Source organism: Temnothorax americanus, unplaced genomic scaffold (assembly GCF_048541705.1).
Source record: "Temnothorax americanus isolate GAGA-0224 unplaced genomic scaffold, ASM4854170v1 Scaffold11, whole genome shotgun sequence".
In the NCBI taxonomy this organism is placed as follows: Eukaryota; Metazoa; Arthropoda; class Insecta; order Hymenoptera; family Formicidae; genus Temnothorax; species Temnothorax americanus.
In genome coordinates this window covers 1,197,684-1,213,745 of record NW_027509242.1, presented here as the reverse complement: position 1 = coordinate 1,213,745, position 16,062 = coordinate 1,197,684, and the positions used below count along the sequence as shown (strand labels likewise).

Below are 16,062 nucleotides of genomic sequence, written 5' to 3'. Positions count from 1 at the left end.
ACGAGATAAACACGTACATTGGGCGTTGGAGAAAGAGAGAGCGAAGATTCCAAGTGCAAAAAGTGCAGGCAACACGGACAGACGAGAGAAAGAGGAGTACGGAGCGGGGGGTGGGGAGGGAGAAAGGACAGAAGAGAGACCGCGCTTGAGGGACGCTTCGCGCCTTCGACTTCGTGAACGGCGGGACGTGGGGACCGGCAGCGGGACGAGGGGAAAGGACGAATCGCGCGACGGTGGCGAAACGGTAGCGTAGCGGCGGCGAGGTAGCGTTCGTCGTTGTGTACTTGTGTAGTCGTACGTCGTACACGTACGTGTATGGTGTATGTACGAGTGCGCGAAGGTATATGCCGAGCGGACCACGAGCCACCGGAGCCACACACGAGAGCGACGGCAGTGACGGCACGCGACGTCCGACGTCCGACGAGAGGCCAGGCCGCACGGAGCGAGAGAGCGTCGCCGTCGTCGCCGCGACGGTTGTCGACGTCGAACTTCCGCGGCGTTTCCGCGCGATCGTGAGAAACAGGTGAAGCGAAGGGAGACCAGGAGGAGGAGTAAAGAGGAGGACAAGCGCGTCGCTGGTCGCCGTCGCGGGAACGCGAGCACCGCGCGCGAGGCGTCCTCTCGTCGTCGCCGTTGTGTCGCGATCGTGTCTCGCTGTCATCGTCCTCGGCGCCGAGAAGCGGACCCGCTGGAGAATGGCGTCGGACGAGGAGGTGGACGAGAATTACGCAGGTGAGTGCGCGAGAGAAAGAGCGAGAGGGAAGGAGAAAGAGAGAGAGAGAGAGGCAGAGAGAGAAAGAGACAAGGGCACCGGGGCATCGGGGCAATCGCCCGAGTTATCCGGTGTGCATTGCAACGCGGGACGCGCGCTTTTTGATCCATCAATGGCTGCCGTGTCAATCGCGAATCGCGGCCCGCGGCGGTTCGCGTCAGTCGTGTCGCCGCTGCCGAAGACTACTACTACTACTACGACGACGCCACGCCGGTCGCCGGTTTCCCGGGGAGCCTTTCCTAACCTTCGCCGACTGTTGAACGCGCTCGGCGACCAGCGCCGGTAGATCACCTTGCCTTGCTTTTTTATCTTCCAACCATTGGATTAAAGTTAAGATTGCGAGATTAAAATTAACCTGCGTTGATGGAAATGGCCGGGAGTCTTTCTGCCGCGCGTGTCAATTTCTTTTTTTTTTTTATTTTTAAGCCCTCGGGCGAGGAGGAATAGGTGCCTTCGACCTACTCCGTGGGTTACGTAGCACAGGGTACGCGTGTCAGGCAGCGACGCAGAGAGTTAGGTTGCCCTCTACGAACGGTGGGAAAAGTGACATCGAGAGGAGAGCGTGCACATGGTTCGCGTTCCGTCTCTTTCTCTCTGTGTATTTACGTCGATCAAATCGCTCTCGTGTTTACTTTCGTCAGCGCATTCCTCTTTCGTCGAAGAAAGAATTAGGAATTGCAATTTTGCTGGGATGGGGGAAAAAAGGGGGGAGGACGCATCTCTCAATTAATTGCTCCGTTCTTTTTCGAAGAACTCGTGTAATGTGCAACAAAATATACTTGTCTCACTTCAACTTATCGCACTAGGGTGCACCGGTTCGGAAAGTTCTTCGAAATAAAAAAAAAGGGTTAACAATACGGCACTAAATTACATCTTTAGCCCCGGTCGAACGTTTATTTCGGTCTGCCTTTCTTTCGGCCCGTCGCTCGATTTCCACGCTTTAATCGCGCGTCGTCGTGCGCGCGCGGGCGCGCTTGTGCAATCGTAATTATAATATTCATAGATGAGTCACGGAACATTGGGAGTTGCAAAAAAATCGAACGCAGCCATGGTCGTCGATTTGCGAATCTAACATGGTTGCACGGGCGGCCCGCGTTACCTCGCGGTAATGACCGACGGCCGACGGCCGACTCTTTCGCGCCTATCTCCGTCCGATCTCCGTAAATCCTCGCGAGAGAAACAAGGTTCGACGGAGGGGGTGGGGGAGACGGGACGGCGTCGCGTTCGCGTGGAAGAAGAGAGTTCGACGTTCGACGTCTCTCCCCGGTCGCGGCCGCGGTGAACGGATCGACGTGTAGGCATAATTGCATTTGCGCCATGTTACAACGCGCGTCCGCGCGAAAGAAGGAAAAAAGAAAAGCCCGAGTTATGGATCCGCGTTTCGCGTACGTACGTAACGCGGCGTCGTTGTGCGCGTCGGGTACGCGGGGCACGCAGGTGGACACGCACACGCGCGCGCGACCCAGAGCCGGCGTCTAACCTCCGCCAACCTCCACCGCGACCCGCCGACGGCCGACGGAAGCGGACACGGAGGCTCGCGCCCGCGAGTGAACGGATTTCGCGATCCTAGATATCCCCACTCGTCCTTCGGCGGAATCGTAACTTGTACGCGCCGGTGAAAATTCGTGCGCGCGCCCGCGCGCGTAAATCGCGCGTGGCGTAAATGCATATACGTTCGCGCGCGCGCGCGCGCACGCATACACGTGCGCACGTGGCGCGTGTGTGCGTGAGCGCGCGCGCGCGCGCGCGCTCGGCGTACGCGCGCTCGTATGTCAAATGTACGTAGCGTACGTATGGCCCTATTAAAGAAAATGGCGGATGTACAATCGCGATGAGGCACTCGCGGAACGTTGATTAAGTTCGAAATTCGTCCTTCGCGCTCGCGAGAAAGCGAGCCCTTTCCGGTGCCGCCCCGTCGCCGTCGCCGCTGACCGCTGCCGATCGTGGATCGCGCCGTTCGCCTCTCGCTCTCACCTTCGCGTCGAGAAGTCGAGATATACCTTTCCGTGTATACGTTATTAAAGGATACGCCGCGAAGCGCGATTGATTCGGCCGGCCGTTGTCGCGTGCCTTCGCGAGTCGACGATTCTTTTGGTGATAAATTGGAGTACAAGTCGAGTCGACGTTAATCGAGTTTCGCCACGGTATTGTTTGCGTCGTTTCTTAGATTGTTATTTCATTAACTGATAAGCTCTTACGGATAGGTCGAAGAGTTTGGATCGTTATTTGTAAGGTATAGAAAGTATAGGATGTGTATAAAGAAGAATTGTGTTCGTGAGGAAGGAAATTTTGCAAAATTGATGAAATTAGAAAAATAAAAATTGAAGTTATTACTCAATTCTATTTTCATTGCTGTTCTTAGAAGAGAAACCAGATTAACGGACTCCTTTTATCTTTACGAGATGTTTCTTTGTACAGCTACGATACGAAATAGCGATATTATTAAGACGAAGAGAGATTTTGCGATGACGAGTTTAAAAGTAAACGTGTTTTTTTTTAGGAGAGGATGACATGGAAGAGACTGGAGGGCAGATATCGACTGTTGGCCAGCAAGTAGATGGGTCATCTGATGCGGAGGAATCTCAAAGACTAGTAAGTTACGTATTCCGTAGCGTTGTTTGATAACGTTGCTTATAATTTATATCCACGAGTGTTGTCTGTGTTGCCATCTCTTATTTTTGTGACAAAATCTCGATAGCGATCTGAAATATTTTACTGCTTGGTCTTCAAAAGTTCAAAATATGAATTATTCTTTGTAGGAAGAAGATGACGATTACGAGCCAGAAGAGCGAAAGAAGAAGAAGGGAAAGAAGCGGAAAGCACGTAGCGAAGATAAAAAGGGGAAGAAAAAGAAGAAAAAGAAAAAATCTGATTCTGGGGATGTAAGAAAACGCCCCTGCGTAGCGTATCTTTGCTCGTTACGCAAACTATATCGGTGCCTTCGTATAATTCAGTTGGGATTGTACGTTTGTGCGACTTAACATTTTACGTGAAATTTCAGGAGAGTGATTTCGGTGGTGGCGGTGAAGCGGGTGACGCGGCTGGCGAGGATAGCGACTACGCGGTCAACAGAAAGAGCCGAAAATCGTCGTCTAGAAAATCCTCCAGCCATAATACACCGACCACTCAGAGCCAGGAACCTACGACAGGCATGCCCACGATTGAAGAAGTGTGCAATACGTTTGGCTTAACGGACGTACAAATTGAATATTCCGACGCTGATTTCCAGAACTTAACGACGTACAAGCTATTTCAACAACACGTCAGACCGCTTTTGGCGAAAGAAAATCCAAAAGTATGTACTTTTTATGTGAATTTATATCGGTTGCAACGTAATGCGATGGTTTATTGATTAATTTTCTTAAATAATTTCTGTTTTTAAATGTTAGGTTCCAATGTCAAAACTTATGATGTTGGTGGCGGCCAAGTGGCGCGATTTCTCCGAATTAAATCCACATACGCAGCCAGACGCGGATGTTTCGTCCACGAATGTAGACGATGACGGTAGAAATGCTAGAACAAATCGAAGTGGTGCTATACAAGAAGCCGAAGACGAGGAGGAAGACGACGAGGACAGCGACAGAAAGAGAAAATCGCGAGGTTCAAGAGCGAAGAAGGGAAAAAAGGCGTCGAAAGTACCAACGCTTAAGATTAAGCTTGGAAAACGTAAAAGAGGCAGTTCGGTATGTGCAACGTTTTTCCCATTTGAATCAATTTTTGCACGGACTCGACTTTTATTCAAATTGACTAAATTAAATTATTTAGGACGAGGAAGCGGAAGGTAGTGCTGCTGGTTCTGCGGCGGACTCAGATATGGAGTTCGAGCAAATGTTGGCTGACGCGGAGGAAACTCCTGGTGCTGAGGGTAACAAAGGCAACGTAGAAGAGAGTGGGGTAGAACCTCCAGCCGAGCCGCCGGTTCGCAGAAAGGCGAAAACCAAAATCGGCAACAAAACCAAGAAAAAGAAGAAGACGAAAACAACTTCCAAGTTCCCGGATGGAGAGGAAGGTCTCCAGGTAGAGTTAAGCAGCATCTGCTTATGCGTTCATTGTTGTTTTAAACGTGCTTGCGATCATGGACTGCCACATAATTATTCTCGTACTAAAAGCTTGGAAATTTATTTATAATTTGCTAGTCGACGCATGTCTAATCATTATGCTTGTTAATATCACAGCTACAATCCTTTTTATAGTTCCCATTTGAATATATGTCAATCTTTTCAACATAGGACTCGTTGGCACGTGGTTGATGATATAAATGGGCTAAATTTTTAGATTTAATTAAGAAAGAACATAACGCGTTTCTGATACGCGCAAAATATAAGGGTTGGCGGTAAAAATATTACGTACATAAAAGTGAATATTTTGAGAACTTTAAGAACGCATATGCTAAGTTGTCTGACTCTGCCTTAAAATAATTATAAAAGTTTCTTCTTTCTACAATGTTTAAAGCTGCATAATTATTTTATGCAACGTGCTTTAAATATGCTCGAGATGTTAATTATCATATTTCAATTTCATTGGTATACCTTTCATCATCGTGTAAATTGTTCTACCTTGATCAAAATGGAATAATTATTTTCCGATTCTTTTTTGGTTTGCTTTCTATAGACTGACCACCAGGATTACTGTGAAGTATGTCAACAAGGCGGCGAGATTATATTGTGCGACACATGTCCCAGAGCATACCATTTAGTATGCTTAGAGCCCGAAATGGAGGAAACACCCGAAGGAAAATGGAGTTGTGCTCATTGCGAAGGAGAAGGTATTGCAGGTACCCATATCCTCCCAGACCAACCTGATTCTCCTTATTCCTCTCTAAAACGAGTCTCCGCTTATCGTTCAGCGAGCGATAACTATAATTATATTTGTGTTGTCAGGCGCAGCGGAAGATGACGATGAACATATGGAATTCTGTAGAGTGTGCAAGGATGGCGGAGAATTACTGTGCTGCGACAGTTGCACAAGCGCGTATCACACGCATTGTCTAAATCCTCCTCTATCGGAGATTCCTGATGGCGATTGGAAGTGTCCTAGATGCTCTTGCCCACCATTAAGAGGAAGAGGTATGTCATCAATACGATATCCAGTAATTTTATATTGTTTGCATTTGTTTATTATGTGGTATTAAACAGATACAACATCTAAGAATGCACGTAAATATGTAGTTTGTCTTAGAAATTAAATTTCTTTTTTAGTGGCAAAGATATTAACCTGGAGATGGAAAGAGTGCTCAGATACTCCATCGGAGGAACCTTCCACGAGCAAGGCTGCACCTAAGCAGAGGAAAATGCGTGAATTCTTTGTTAAGTGGGCAGATATGTCTTACTGGCATTGCGATTGGATAACAGAACTGCAACTTGACGTTTTTCATCCTCTTATGTACAGGTAGAAATCTTTTCAGCAATATGATATTACTCGCATAGTTTTATACGTATATGTGTATTGTACATGGTATATGATTTTTGTGTGATTACAGGAATTATTATCGTAAGTATGATATGGATGAACCACCAAAGTTGGAGGAACCATTGGATGAAAGCGATTCTCGTGTGAAACGTTTGAAAGAGCAAGACGGTGCCACCAACAGAGACGATTATAATTTGGAGGAACGTTTCTATCGTTATGGTGTGCGTCCGGAGTGGCTGGTGGTTCACAGGGTGATTAATCATCGATTGCAAAGAGATGGCAGGGCCACGTATCTCGTGAAGTGGAGAGAACTCGGTTACGATCAGGCAACTTGGGAAGACGAACACGAGGATATCCCTGGTTTGAAACAGGCAATAGAATATTACCTAGATCTCAGAGCCGCGAACTGTTGTGATGTTAGTACGTCGCGTAAAGGGAAAAAAGGTGAGAGAGATGGTCGATTCAGTTTCGCTATTTACTCAAGGTACCTTGTGCCTCTTGTAAAAGAAATTAAATGCAATTCAGGTAAAGGCAAGAAATCGAAAACACGCGAGTTGATTGACGACGAGGAGAGAACTCCGAAACGATACACGCCGCCGCCGGATAAACCTACGACGGATCTCAAAAAGAAATATGAGAGACAGCCGGAGTATTTGGATCAGACCGGAATGCAATTGCATCATTATCAGTTGGAGGTAAGTGTTTCGAGTATGTTAAAATTCTATTTTCTACATTCAGATTTCTATATTCTCATTACATTTCTACAATCTTTTAATTTATAGGGTTTAAATTGGTTGAGATATTCATGGGGCCAAGGCATAGATACGATTTTAGCCGACGAGATGGGTCTGGGAAAGACCATTCAGACTATAACATTCTTATATTCTTTGTACAAAGAAGGCCATTGCAAAGGGCCCTTTTTGGTCTCTGTTCCCCTGTCTACCATCATCAATTGGGAACGTGAATTCGAGACTTGGGCACCTGACTTTTATTGTGTTACTTATGTGGGTTAGTATCTCAGCTTCTTTTTTAATGAAAATTTTCAATATACATTAAAAAAATATATATTAATGTAAAATATTCTGTTTTTATTCAGGTGACAAAGATAGCCGTATTGTGATTCGTGAAAACGAATTGTCATTCGAAGAAGGTGCCGTGCGTAGCGGACGCGCCTCTAAAATCCGATCGTCCTCGATTAAGTTTAATGTCTTACTTACAAGTTATGAACTTATCTCGATAGATTCGGCATGTTTAGGCTCTATTGATTGGGCCGTTTTAGTCGTGGACGAAGCTCACAGATTGAAGTCTAATCAATCGAAATTCTTTAGATTACTAGCTTCTTACAATATTGCATACAAACTTTTGCTAACTGGTACTCCATTACAAAATAATTTGGAGGAACTGTTCCACTTGTTGAATTTCTTATGTCGCGACAAATTCAACGATCTGGCAGCGTTCCAAAATGAATTTGCGGATATTTCAAAGGAAGAGCAAGTTAAGAAGCTGCACGAAATGCTTGGTCCGCATATGTTGAGGAGATTAAAAGCTGATGTATTGAAGGTTGGTAATTAGAAGATTATATTTATGTCTTCAAATATAATTGTGCTTTTTAATCAGCGCATTGGTGTTATAACGAACATATTTCTTTGCAGAACATGCCTAGCAAGTCTGAATTTATTGTACGTGTCGAATTATCGCCAATGCAGAAGAAATATTACAAATACATATTAACGAGGAACTTTGAAGCTCTCAATCCGAAAGGAGGTGGTCAGCAAGTGTCGTTGTTAAATATAATGATGGATCTCAAGAAATGCTGCAATCACCCGTACTTGTTCCCCGCTGCGTCGCAAGAAGCACCGACTGGACCAAACGGAAGTTATGAGACATCAGCTTTAATTAAAGCAGCAGGCAAATTGGTTCTGTTGAGTAAAATGCTCAAGAAACTGCGAGACGACGGACATCGAGTTCTCATATTTTCTCAAATGACCAAGATGTTAGATATCCTCGAAGATTATTTGGAGGGTGAGGGATACAAATATGAAAGAATAGACGGCAATATAACGGGTGCGCAGCGTCAAGAAGCTATCGATAGATTTAACGCTCCTGGTAAGTGTTTTTAGGATTAAACCATAGACATATTGATTATTTTTATTTAGTAAGATTATATGTTCTTCCTATTTTTAAATGTAAACGAGAATTTAAAAAATAAACTAGATTTTTATTCTTGATTCTATTATGTGTAATTATAATAAAATACAGAAAAGAAAAAGATGGTCTATTTTTTTAACTAAAAATTTATTTATACAGGTGCACAACAATTCGTCTTCTTGCTTTCTACGCGTGCTGGTGGTTTAGGTATTAACTTAGCAACGGCAGATACTGTGATTATTTACGATTCCGATTGGAATCCACACAACGACATTCAAGCGTTCAGCAGAGCTCATAGGATAGGTCAGGCCAACAAAGTTATGATCTACCGATTCGTCACCCGTAATTCTGTGGAAGAAAGAGTAACGCAAGTAGCTAAGCGTAAAATGATGCTCACTCATTTGGTTGTGCGACCAGGCATGGGTGGCAAGGGCGCCAACTTCAGTAAACAAGAGCTTGATGATATTTTACGTTTTGGTAAGTTTTATAGATTAATGCTATTAATCAATGAGCTATTAGTGAAACAGTCTAATTATTGAAATTATTACTGCTAAATAATTTTTTTTTAACAATTATTTATCTTAGTATAATTACGATAAATTTAATGCGGGAAATTTATTTTCAGGTACGGAGGAATTGTTCAAGGAAGAAGAGGGCAAGGAAGACGAAGCTATACATTACGACGACAAAGCTGTCGCCGAATTATTGGACCGAAGTAAGGAGGGTATTGAGCAGAAGGAAAACTGGGCTAACGAGTACTTAAGTTCCTTCAAGGTTGCTTCATACGTAACAAAGGAAGGTGAAACAGAGGAAGAAGCAGATACAGAGATAATTAAACAAGAAGCGGAAAATACAGATCCGGCGTATTGGATCAAGTTGCTTAGACATCATTACGAGCAACAACAGGAAGATATCGCTAGAACGCTTGGAAAAGGTTTGTTCACATGTTAAAGTATTATGTTCGAAATTCTATTAATATATTAGATCATACACGTATTTTCATGCATATTTAATTAATCATAGGCAAACGAGTACGAAAACAAGTTAATTACACGGATGGAGGTGTAACCGGCGACCAAGGCGCAAGAGATGATCAGCCGTGGCAGGAGAATCTGTCGGATTATAATAGCGATTTTAGCGCGCCCAGTGACGATGACAAGGAGGACGATGATTTCGATGAAAAAGGTGATGGGGACTTGTTGTCTCGCAGAAGCAGACGAAGACTGGAGAGACGCGATGAAAAAGATAGACCTCTGCCACCTCTACTTGCCAGAGTAAATGGAAATATTGAGGTTGGTATTTATGTGATACGTACATGAATTTTATTTGTGTAAATTTTCAAATACTAAACTTGAAAATAATTAAAATCCAGTGAAGTACTACAGCAAAATAATTTTTATTCAAAACAAGAATTGTATGTATCTATCAACTACTTTTGCATACTTATACTTACATTTTTACAGGTACTAGGTTTTAATGCCAGACAGCGGAAAGCATTCCTCAACGCAATTATGCGTTATGGAATGCCACCTCAAGACGCTTTTAACTCTCAATGGTAAGTCATCTTACAAAATTATTATTGCCATATATATATCGCTGCTTTTTTATATTATGTATTTACGCGTTTCTTTTATTTAACTATTTAGGTTGGTGCGCGATCTGCGTGGCAAGTCCGAAAAGAATTTCAAAGCCTACGTCTCCCTCTTCATGCGACACCTCTGCGAACCAGGCGCCGATAATGCGGAAACATTCGCGGATGGTGTCCCAAGAGAAGGTCTCAGTCGACAGCACGTATTAACTAGAATCGGCGTCATGTCCTTGATTAGGAAAAAGGTAATGGTTACATTAAAATATATGTTGAGTTACTATCTGTTTATTTCGAATATTCCGATGTTATAAACGACAAAAAATGGTTGAAAAAAATACAAAATACGCATGGTATCACAGGTACAGGAATTTGAACACATCAACGGCTATTATTCAATGCCGGAAATGATACGCAAACCAGTAGAACCCGTCAAGGTTGGAGAGGGAGTTGGAGATGCAGCAACTGGCACTAGTAGCACTAGTGCTACCCCAGCTACTTCAAATGCTCCTAGCCCTAGTCCTGCTGCCACGCCAACTCCGACTTCTACCTCTACGAACAACGAGACTAATAAAGCGAATTCTGATTCATCTGAAGTTAAAGACAGTAAGGACGAATCAAAGGATAAAGAGGTTGGTATTGAATAGTTCTATTATAAAAGTATTCATTTATTTAACGCGAAAATGCGAATTTTTAATTATCATTTCTCATAAACATACCATTAAATAATTATCTTAGACTGGCGATGCGAAAGATTCAAAGGAAGATCCAAAGAGTTCTAAAGAGGACGAGGAAGTGAGTTCCGAGAAAGACAAGGAGAAGGAGGACTTTAAAAAGGAAGAGAAAGACGTTGAAATGGAAACCGCAGACAAGGAGAAGGACAAATCCGATACGAAGGACGAGAAAGCTGTAGCGAAGCATGATGATAAAGTGGAGAATAGCGAGAATAAGAGAGCTGAACCGGAAGAAGATGTTGTTATCGTTAAAGATGACGAAGAAGAAGCGGAGAAGCGAGACGTACGTACTTCTATAAAATTGTACAAGAATGCGTTTTGTCAGCTTAATTTACACCGCTTTTTAATTCTAGGAAAAGGATAACAAAGAAAAGGATGTCAAGGACTCTGATCCAGAAGTGATGAAGCCAAAACGCAAATTCATGTTTAACATAGCCGATGGTGGTTTCACGGAGTTGCATACGCTTTGGCTGAATGAAGAAAAGGCTGCAGTACCGGGCCGCGAATATGATATTTGGCATCGCAGACACGATTATTGGCTCTTGGCTGGTATTGTCACGCATGGTTATGGACGCTGGCAAGACATCCAAAATGATATTCGGTAGTGGAAGCTTTCCTTATCAACTAGTTCTTGATAGTAACATTATTACCTTGGAACTGCACACGCGAGTGCTTAATATCTCTTTACTACAGCAAATATCGGTGTGTTTAGACGCAAGATATTAAATATCCCTGTAACTCGAGATTACAGAATAAAAGCTCTAGTTGCAATTTCAAGGTCATAATGTGAAGCTAACGATCATGATTCACAAACTTTTTCTTTCTACTGACACTAAATTATCCATGCTTATTACAGTTTCGCAATTATCAACGAACCATTCAAGATGGATATGGGAAAAGGCAACTTTTTGGAGATAAAGAATAAATTCTTGGCAAGACGTTTTAAGCTCTTGGAACAAGCTTTGGTGATCGAAGAACAGTTAAGACGGGCTGCCTACTTGAATCTCACCCAGGATCCAAATCATCCTGCCATGAGTCTTAATGCGCGATTCGCCGAGGTTGAATGTCTCGCCGAATCTCATCAGCATCTTAGCAAGGAGAGTCTTGCTGGAAATAAACCGGCGAATGCGGTGTTACATAAGGTTGATTCAATTAAATCCATATATTATATGTAAATAAATTCCTCCCAATCATCGACGCGAGGACGTCGGATCTAAATGTATATATATTTTCCGTTTTATAGGTGTTAAATCAATTGGAAGAGTTGTTGTCTGATATGAAATCAGACGTGAGTCGATTGCCAGCAACTCTTGCTCGCATCCCACCAGTCGCTCAGAGACTCCAGATGTCGGAGAGGTCAATATTGAGTCGTCTAGCAGCCACGGCACCCGGTGGTACAAGTTCTCAGACTGGACAGGCTGCGTTATTGGCCCAGCAGTTCCCGGCCGGTTTCTCCGGAGGACAATTGCCAGCTAGTTTCGCGGGCGCTGTTAATTTCGGGAATTTTAGACCACAATACTCGGTTCCGGGACAACCACCGCAAGGTTTTACAGGTTCGTGTTAAAACAATAATGATAGAGAAAAGGTAATAATCACAGTCTGTATAATAGTATCGTTAATTATTCTATTGTAATCTTTGATACAGTCTTCGTGTAACGGGATATTGTTGTGTTTTTTTTTACAGCCTGAATGTTAAGTGTTGGAACACAGTGGCTCAAACAAGAACTCAAAGTAGCGCAAATTGAACTGTCTCACGAGAATCGTTTGCGCTGTAACATTATTTTTCGTAAATTGCAGTTTTTAGCTGAATTTTTCTAGAAAAAGGATATAAAGAGATTTCCAGATGAAAACGTAATATTTAAAAAATCGAATTACATTACTTCTGTGTATTTGTTACGTGTACATTCGGCATCTAGATTCAAGATTTCACATTCTCTGTATTTATACATGCGTTCTTCGATAGGAAACGACACATAGGATTATTTTCTTAAGTTTTTTTTTTTAAGGATTTGATTTACATCCTTTTAGCTCTTAATGTATTGCACGCAGTAAAACAAGTACATTATTTACTTAAGTCTATTTAAGACCTTTTTAGTTTATAATGTCAAATTTCTCCATGTCGTCACACTTAAGGTGCTCCGATTCAAATAATCTGTCACTTGTAATTTATTCATGAAATTTGCGATAATAGGTTACGCGCGAGCGGTAAACTTTTAGAACATCCACGATACTTTAAGGCCTGCGGTTCATTTCGAATTGAATACGTTCGCCACGGTGAACAACGGCAATCACTTTACGCATCAAGACTGACATTCGGATAATGTAGCTGAGAAACTCTTACTGCATGATGCACTTTTGTAATGCATGGGTTGTAGAATTCCGATATAATGCGGATTTCCTCCCTGATAATTCCCTCGTTTCTGATTTAATCGTTAGTATATTGAAGAAATATCTCGCGTAAGCTTTTGACAAGAAAGGAAAAATGAGGGTCGCCTAAGGTAGATTCTTTTACTTTCTCTTAATTTTTAATGCATTTTTTTTTTCATTACTTAAGAAAGAATAAGCCAGTTTTTCTCCTAATGAGACTCCTACTGAGAGAGAGAGCGCATCTTCTTTCTTTTGTATTAAGATTAAGGGATATTGCATTTTGGCATTCGAAAACATATAAGAAGCTGTTCTTTTACTCTATGTATGCACGTATGACATCGGTGATATATCTCTGTACATATGATCGTATTTATAAAAAAGAACCATCCGCGGTAATTACAATTCACGTATATCAGACTTTTGTAAATTGTGTGAGACATCCGTGCCCCATGCATTACTGTAAAGTGGACTAATGCAATCGCACCAAGATTCCGACGATCTTTAAGTAAGTGGTACGCGTATCGATCAGTCTTTTCTATCCCGTTTCATAACCAGAACCAATTTAATTTTCCGTTTTGATAACAAACTCGCCAAATCACTGCTTTTGGCATATCTAAATTTTCAAGATCATTTTAGAATTTAGCTATGAAATTTGAAAGGCGATTTGAGGAAAAGCGGATGGAGTGAATGGAATATTATTAAAAAGAAAAAAAAACTGTTTGTGTATGTACTAGATCTACTGGAATAAATTAATAATAATTAGACTTGGGTATATTTATTCATCTTTGAGTATACAACGCGTAACAATATTGTTTTATTAATATTCAATATATTATACCATTATAGCAATTTGAAGAAATAGAAATACATTTTTAATAGATGTAAAATCAATATAGAGATGCATTTTTATTTTTAATATATGGTTCCAACGTGTCAAGACAATTTTTAGAAATTGGGAGAGTTTTAAGTAGCACTGACGTTATCGATGGTCGACAAATACGCATCCTTCTGCAGACCTTATCAGCCCATATTTGATAATCGCGGACGTTTATCCAGAGCTGACCGTCTTTACGAGTTGTCGATATGTATTTCACGATTATAATTTATATAAGCCGAGATTCAAATCCCCAAAGAAGTTGGGAAAGTAATGCTGTTTTATCCGCGCGACGTGCTCGGGGCGGGGGGACCGAGGCAGGAACGTTCCTCGTTCCTGTCCAGGTCACATTCTCTGGCACGCGTAAGAAGAAGAAAGGTGTTTTAAACAAGGGGGGGAGTATCTTGGAACTGGGAACTCTTTTATTTTTATCTCATATTTATCTCGTCCAACTTCTGTGCGGGCGACGCTGACGTTATTCGTGCCTGTACAAATTCACTTCGTTCCGGTCGATCACAGCAATGGCAACTCCGAAAGTGTGGGCGAAAATACAACCCCTTGAGAGTCCTGTCAATCTACTAGATATCACGACGGAACAATTGGCCGCGAGCATGCAGGAGAGGTAAATATTGCTTGCTGCGACGAGAGTCCAGTTATCTTTATCGGACGCTCCTCCGTAAGTAGACCTCACAAAATTCTCAGCTTTCCATTCAACTTGTGCTAAACTTAAATACCGTACCGTGAAAACTTCGTTATGCCGTGAGAATTACCATTTGAAACATTTAACATTTCAAATTGGTGGTCAAAACATGAAATTGAAACCGTTATTTTGTCATGTATAATTTCTCCATTTGAAGTCTCGTTTTATGTATTGCCAGGGAGCTGAAGAAATATTTTGACGAGGACAACGCAATTCAAGCGGACAAAACGGTGGGAGAAACGTACGATGCAAGTGACACTGGCGACGACGAGGTCATAGCAAATTTGTTACAAACTCAATTTAATCGCGAGTACGACACGATGTTGAAGCGTACAGAAGAGAAGTTCAATCGCGACTCGAAAGGTGACGAGAGAAATACGTCAATCCCTTGTCTAAAGTTATGCGATTGTCTAAAAGTTATTCCTCCTTTTTTCAGTGAGCATCTCATACAGCAATTACCGTAGCTCTTTGTACGATTCTAAGGATGAAGATAACGTGGATTCTAACGTGGACGACAGTAACAGAGACTTCGATCGTTTTGTCGTAAGTGCTGCGCAATGATACGTGTCACTCGTAAGATATCTTTTAGGCATTCGCTTGTTAAAGATACGTCAATTGTTTTTTTCAGAGCATAGAGAAAGAGTACGCCTCGATACCACGCTGCGGCTACAAGAAGATGGGAAAAGATTCTCAGATTGTTACGAAGCACGACATCTTAATGTCTTCCAGGATTAATGCTTGCCGACTGTTAAAATGTCCACCGGGAATCGACACGGGAGACACGGGTGGTTTTGATGTCAAACTGAACAACAAAGTATACAACACCTTGCGCGCTTACAGTCGCGCGCAATGCTCCAAGGAGAGGGCAAAAGTCTCGCCAAAATCAAAAACCCATTCGAAATAGGATGTCTACCTGACTTGATTTCTTCCTAAACAGTATTCTGTACCTCGTTAACGCGCGATATGTATCTCTTGGTGTCTAATTTTATTGAAACGTTGTGATATTATATAATAAATCAATTGGTATTTTAAATTATTTAAAAGAAAATTATTTTATGTAATATAATGTCAGTTTCATACTTTAATAATAATAGACCCCACTTATCGATGACTCACAATCGGATACTGATAAATATCGCTAACGGCGTACGGAATATCTGTACTCGTAATCTCCTGCAACCGTCATATTTATGCCTACTTACTGTAAATACGTCAGGGTACTTAAATGATGAATTTGTACATAATTCAGTTAAATGTACATTATATAAAATTCTAAAAAAATAAATCTTGCAACTGGGAACATTTGGTCAGAACTGAAATATATTATATCCTTTATAAGCAGCATTGGCAGCATAAAAAGAAAAAGAACTTATCGGATGCAACAGGAAACAATTGCGCAAAATTGTGAAACGGACAACGTCGCTGTTGGTCTAGAAATAAATATGACTATACCGGTTGATAACCGATAAAATT

At 42.1% G+C, this 16,062-nt stretch overlaps 2 protein-coding genes across 10 annotated transcripts; both read left to right on the top strand.

Moving 5' to 3' along the window:
• The first annotated feature begins 191 nt into the window (after window positions 1-191).
• On the top strand, window positions 192-13,779 carry Mi-2 (chromodomain-helicase-DNA-binding protein Mi-2 homolog). Of its 9 annotated transcripts, none has more exons than XM_077422724.1 (25): window positions 192-732; window positions 3,273-3,364; window positions 3,532-3,654; window positions 3,774-4,067; window positions 4,162-4,455; window positions 4,538-4,789; window positions 5,384-5,546; window positions 5,653-5,838; window positions 5,971-6,160; window positions 6,252-6,625; window positions 6,713-6,876; window positions 6,964-7,189; window positions 7,278-7,741; window positions 7,834-8,287; window positions 8,489-8,806; window positions 8,955-9,263; window positions 9,353-9,621; window positions 9,793-9,884; window positions 9,976-10,162; window positions 10,277-10,546; window positions 10,653-10,931; window positions 11,002-11,249; window positions 11,505-11,790; window positions 11,892-12,201; window positions 12,333-13,779. In XM_077422724.1, the coding sequence occupies exons 1-25, from the start codon at window positions 696-698 to the stop codon at window positions 12,335-12,337; spliced, it is 5,886 nt and encodes a 1,961-aa protein (XP_077278850.1). In that variant the 5' UTR covers window positions 192-695; the 3' UTR covers window positions 12,338-13,779. The 9 variants fall into 9 exon arrangements, with proteins under 9 accessions (XP_077278850.1, XP_077278843.1, XP_077278861.1 ...); XM_077422717.1 differs by having other exon boundaries at window positions 194-732; window positions 6,707-6,876; XM_077422735.1 differs by having other exon boundaries at window positions 195-732; window positions 5,384-5,537; window positions 6,707-6,876.
• Window positions 13,780-14,174: 395 nt separating this feature from the next.
• Window positions 14,175-15,889, top strand: LOC143906829 (serine/threonine-protein kinase RIO3). The gene is made up of 4 exons (XM_077423122.1): window positions 14,175-14,511; window positions 14,768-14,952; window positions 15,026-15,132; window positions 15,218-15,889. The coding sequence occupies exons 1-4, from the start codon at window positions 14,411-14,413 to the stop codon at window positions 15,491-15,493; spliced, it is 669 nt and encodes a 222-aa protein (XP_077279248.1). The 5' UTR covers window positions 14,175-14,410; the 3' UTR covers window positions 15,494-15,889.
• The last annotated feature ends 173 nt before the right edge of the window (window positions 15,890-16,062 follow it).